Source organism: Nuphar pumila, chromosome 7 (genome assembly GCF_984573655.1).
Source record: "Nuphar pumila chromosome 7, dmNupPumi1.hap1.1, whole genome shotgun sequence".
Classification (NCBI taxonomy): Eukaryota; Viridiplantae; Streptophyta; class Magnoliopsida; order Nymphaeales; family Nymphaeaceae; genus Nuphar; species Nuphar pumila.
This window is the reverse complement of record NC_143255.1, coordinates 109829708-109832989: the sequence shown is the minus strand read 5'-3', so window position 1 is coordinate 109832989 and position 3282 is coordinate 109829708. Positions and strand designations below refer to the sequence as shown.

The window sequence follows — 3282 nt, the reverse complement described above, 5'->3', positions numbered from 1 at the left end:
CTATTTATGCATTGTGTTTATATGGTTGCCAAACCATTTTTGGATAACAGAGGCCAAAACTTTGTGACATGGTAGCCTATAAGTTTTATTCATTAATCTCATCAAAACCAATAAGAATCAATAAGTTCTATTTACAAATTGAGGAAGAAATTGTAAATAAAATGCACGAAAATGAGAGAGAGAGAGAGAGAGCAAATATTGGAGCCAAAAGAAATTTGATTGCTTTCAACAAAATTTGTATATGATTTACAAGAGGTGTATACATTGGCCAACCCTCTACAGAATTGCTTGTGATACCAAAATAAGTGGAGATGCATGAGGACTGATATCCTAGCAGCCCGTCAAAATGTTAAGAAGGGACACTCTAAAACTGATTAAGCATCTAAACAAGCCCTCCAGCTCAGACTCAGTTTCCCTCAGGGAAAGATCCAAAGCCACCATCTGTCCCTGCGCTACTTGGATATTGTCCTCTCTTGCTTCTTTTGATGAATGGCTATAAACAGCATAAAGAGCCACGTCTAACCTGTCAATTTCGCTATCATCAACTTTCTTATCACATCTCTTGGAACCCAGCAATCTTAATTTTGAGAAGGCAAATTGTGGTGCCTTTTGCCCAGAGATCATTGGAATAAGAAGTTCAAACATAGAGACTGTACTGGCTCTGACATCACTTAAGATGCCACCAACCACACCATGACCATCATCTGCAGCATCTCTGCTCAATCTCATGCTCTTCAATGTCCTTTGGCAATAGATCATGTCCTTTCTCATTCTCTTCCTAAAGCATTGATAAAGGCCAATGCTCTCATGTAGACTACAGTCTCTTCTACGAACCAAAGAGCTGAGGTATTGATGTTTCTCCCTCAATTGAGAGATAGAATCCTTCACCATCCCACAAACATCCAATAGACCCACATATACTTCCATCAACTCACTCATAAGGCTCTTTTGTCCATACAGAGACTGTTGAGTGAGAGGCAGTTGGAGGAAGCCAATGGTGGAAAGGTGCAAGTCTCTAAGGTGGCTGAGTCCAGTCTTCAAAGAGCTGCCCTGCCTCTTCTTCAAAGTTGAGGCTTCTGCCCAACCTTTAACCACATTAAGGCAGTCCTTCACTTGGGCCAAACTGGGCTCAGATGTGGATGGCAAGCTAATAGAGCGAAGATGGAAGGAGTTTGCAGAAGCTGCCATTTTTTCTTTTTTTCTTGTGATTGTGAAGTTGAAACAATAACAAGATGATGAAGAGATCGGGTTGGGGCTCCCTTCTTATAACAAGACTAAGTTGGGGAACAGATGAAATCTTAAGCAGGATGGGAAAGAGTAGTTTAGTCTCAGTTGCAGATGTGCATGTGGTAACATAATGGGTTTTGCTTGGTGATATCAACCAAAGTAGGTGGCTATAGATGTATTTCTTTTCTTACTATAAGAAAGGAGGTGAGGTGGCATTGGAAGATTCTTGCCTGCATCATTACCAATATTGACATTGATCTCATGTGTGGTTTGCCCCTAACCTACATTGTGATCTGTCAAATACCAAACTATGATTTGCAACAAAAAGAATCTGCTTCTCAAAAATCTAATATGATGTCTCCTAGAGATGGATTCCTTCCACATTTTACTGACAATGTAGCCAGATCGGGCTACAGTTTTAGATGATGAAAGATTTTTAAAAAGTCATGCACATGCCTTGTTTTGTGCTTCAGGATACTCATCTTGGTTGTATAATAACAATATGATGTCATTCTGTCTTGGTTTGGTTCATTACTATATCTCTTTGGAAACAATAGATCTGATGGATTGTTGGGCAACCCAAGCTTGTCCAGTAACAGCCATAGATCTAATGTTGTACGAAGATAACTTTTAGCACCACATAACTCCAAAACGTGTATGGAAGTCGTACTGCTAGCGTTTATTTGGTGTCATGGGAAACATGAAAAAGTTCACAAATTAAAAAACTAATCTTGAAATTCTTTGGCAAGTTGAAACTGCGGCTCTAATGGAGAGTAGGGTCCTTTTATTAAAGTATATAGCTAAGACAGTTGCTCCATCTATGACAATGAATTAATGACCACTCCAAAACCATCTATAGATCTTTTGGGCTAATTTACAACATCAATCAGCCCTTCTTTCAGAAAAAAAACATCAATCAGCCAAAATGACATTCCAATTGATGATATTCCTCGTGCCACACCAAGTATGAATAGCCAATAGGACAGTAGCCAATATAGTGGAGTGATTATTCAAATGGATTGCAAACTTATTTTTTGGGGGCTTTCTTTCCTTAGCATAGTGCAGTTGGAACCTTAACAAACAGAATCATGAAGAGAAGTGTTTGGTTCTTCCCGGATAATTATGGGAAACATGAAATTATTGAATTCTAAGATTGCCCACAAAGTTTGCTTGAGGCATATAAAGTGTTTCCTGTGTTTGCCTTTCCAATGCTACTTGCAGCAAAAGTATTGCATTTTCACAGAAAGAAAGGAGACAATGTGCACAATCAAGCAGACTAACAGTGCTCTGACATTAACAATGTGTTGATTATCTCACATGGGTGGTACGCCCTTTATCTAACCAACATCCACGGTGATGTGTTACAATTTACAAGCACTAAATGTAGGCACAAAGTTTAATAAGAAAACTAAATGATCCCCATAATCTGTCTTTTAATACAAGATGGATGCTCCTAGGTCGAATGTGATGGATGAATGATTGGAATCGTGCATCTAAAACAAGGGATCTTAAGTTGTAATCACAATGCATACAGCAAAAAGAAAACAAAGAAATGTTTATCCGGTCGCTGCACATGTTGCCTCTGGCATATGAAGCTTAGTTTGTGAGTTTAGAAATGACAAAATATAGCCTTGGGCATGCATTGATGCTTGCTGTTGCCTGTATCTATTATTTAAAATTTTCAGAACCAGAATTTTAGCGGGTACAACCTAAATAAATAATTCTACAGAGGAACCTTTCAATTTGTTCCCTCTTTCCTTCATTGGAGTCACGATGTAGTTTGTCCAATGACCAACTACTATCGCTTCCCATGTGCATGAAATTTTGGTAAAAAAACCATACGATATTGGTTCATTTAGAATCCATCATATTCCAGTGAGTTCCATTTGCTGTAAATGAAAAGAACCACTGTATGAGATTTTGATGTTGTTCCTCTATACTGTTCATTTGGAAAAGAAAAATATACGCTCAGCATAACTGCAGTACAAGGTTGTTAAGCTTTCACTTTTTCTTTTTTTCTCTTTTTTGTTGGAGAAGTTTGACTAATTAGCAGCA

The 3282-nt window shown here is 38.2% G+C and overlaps 1 protein-coding gene across 1 annotated transcript; it reads right to left on the bottom strand.

Moving 5' to 3' along the window:
* Window positions 1-330: 330 nt before the first annotated feature.
* On the bottom strand, window positions 331-1188 carry LOC149832891 (uncharacterized). Its single transcript, XM_090013329.1, has one exon. The coding sequence runs from the start codon at window positions 1186-1188 to the stop codon at window positions 331-333; it is 858 nt and encodes a 285-aa protein (XP_089869455.1).
* Between the last annotated feature and the right edge of the window lie 2094 nt (window positions 1189-3282).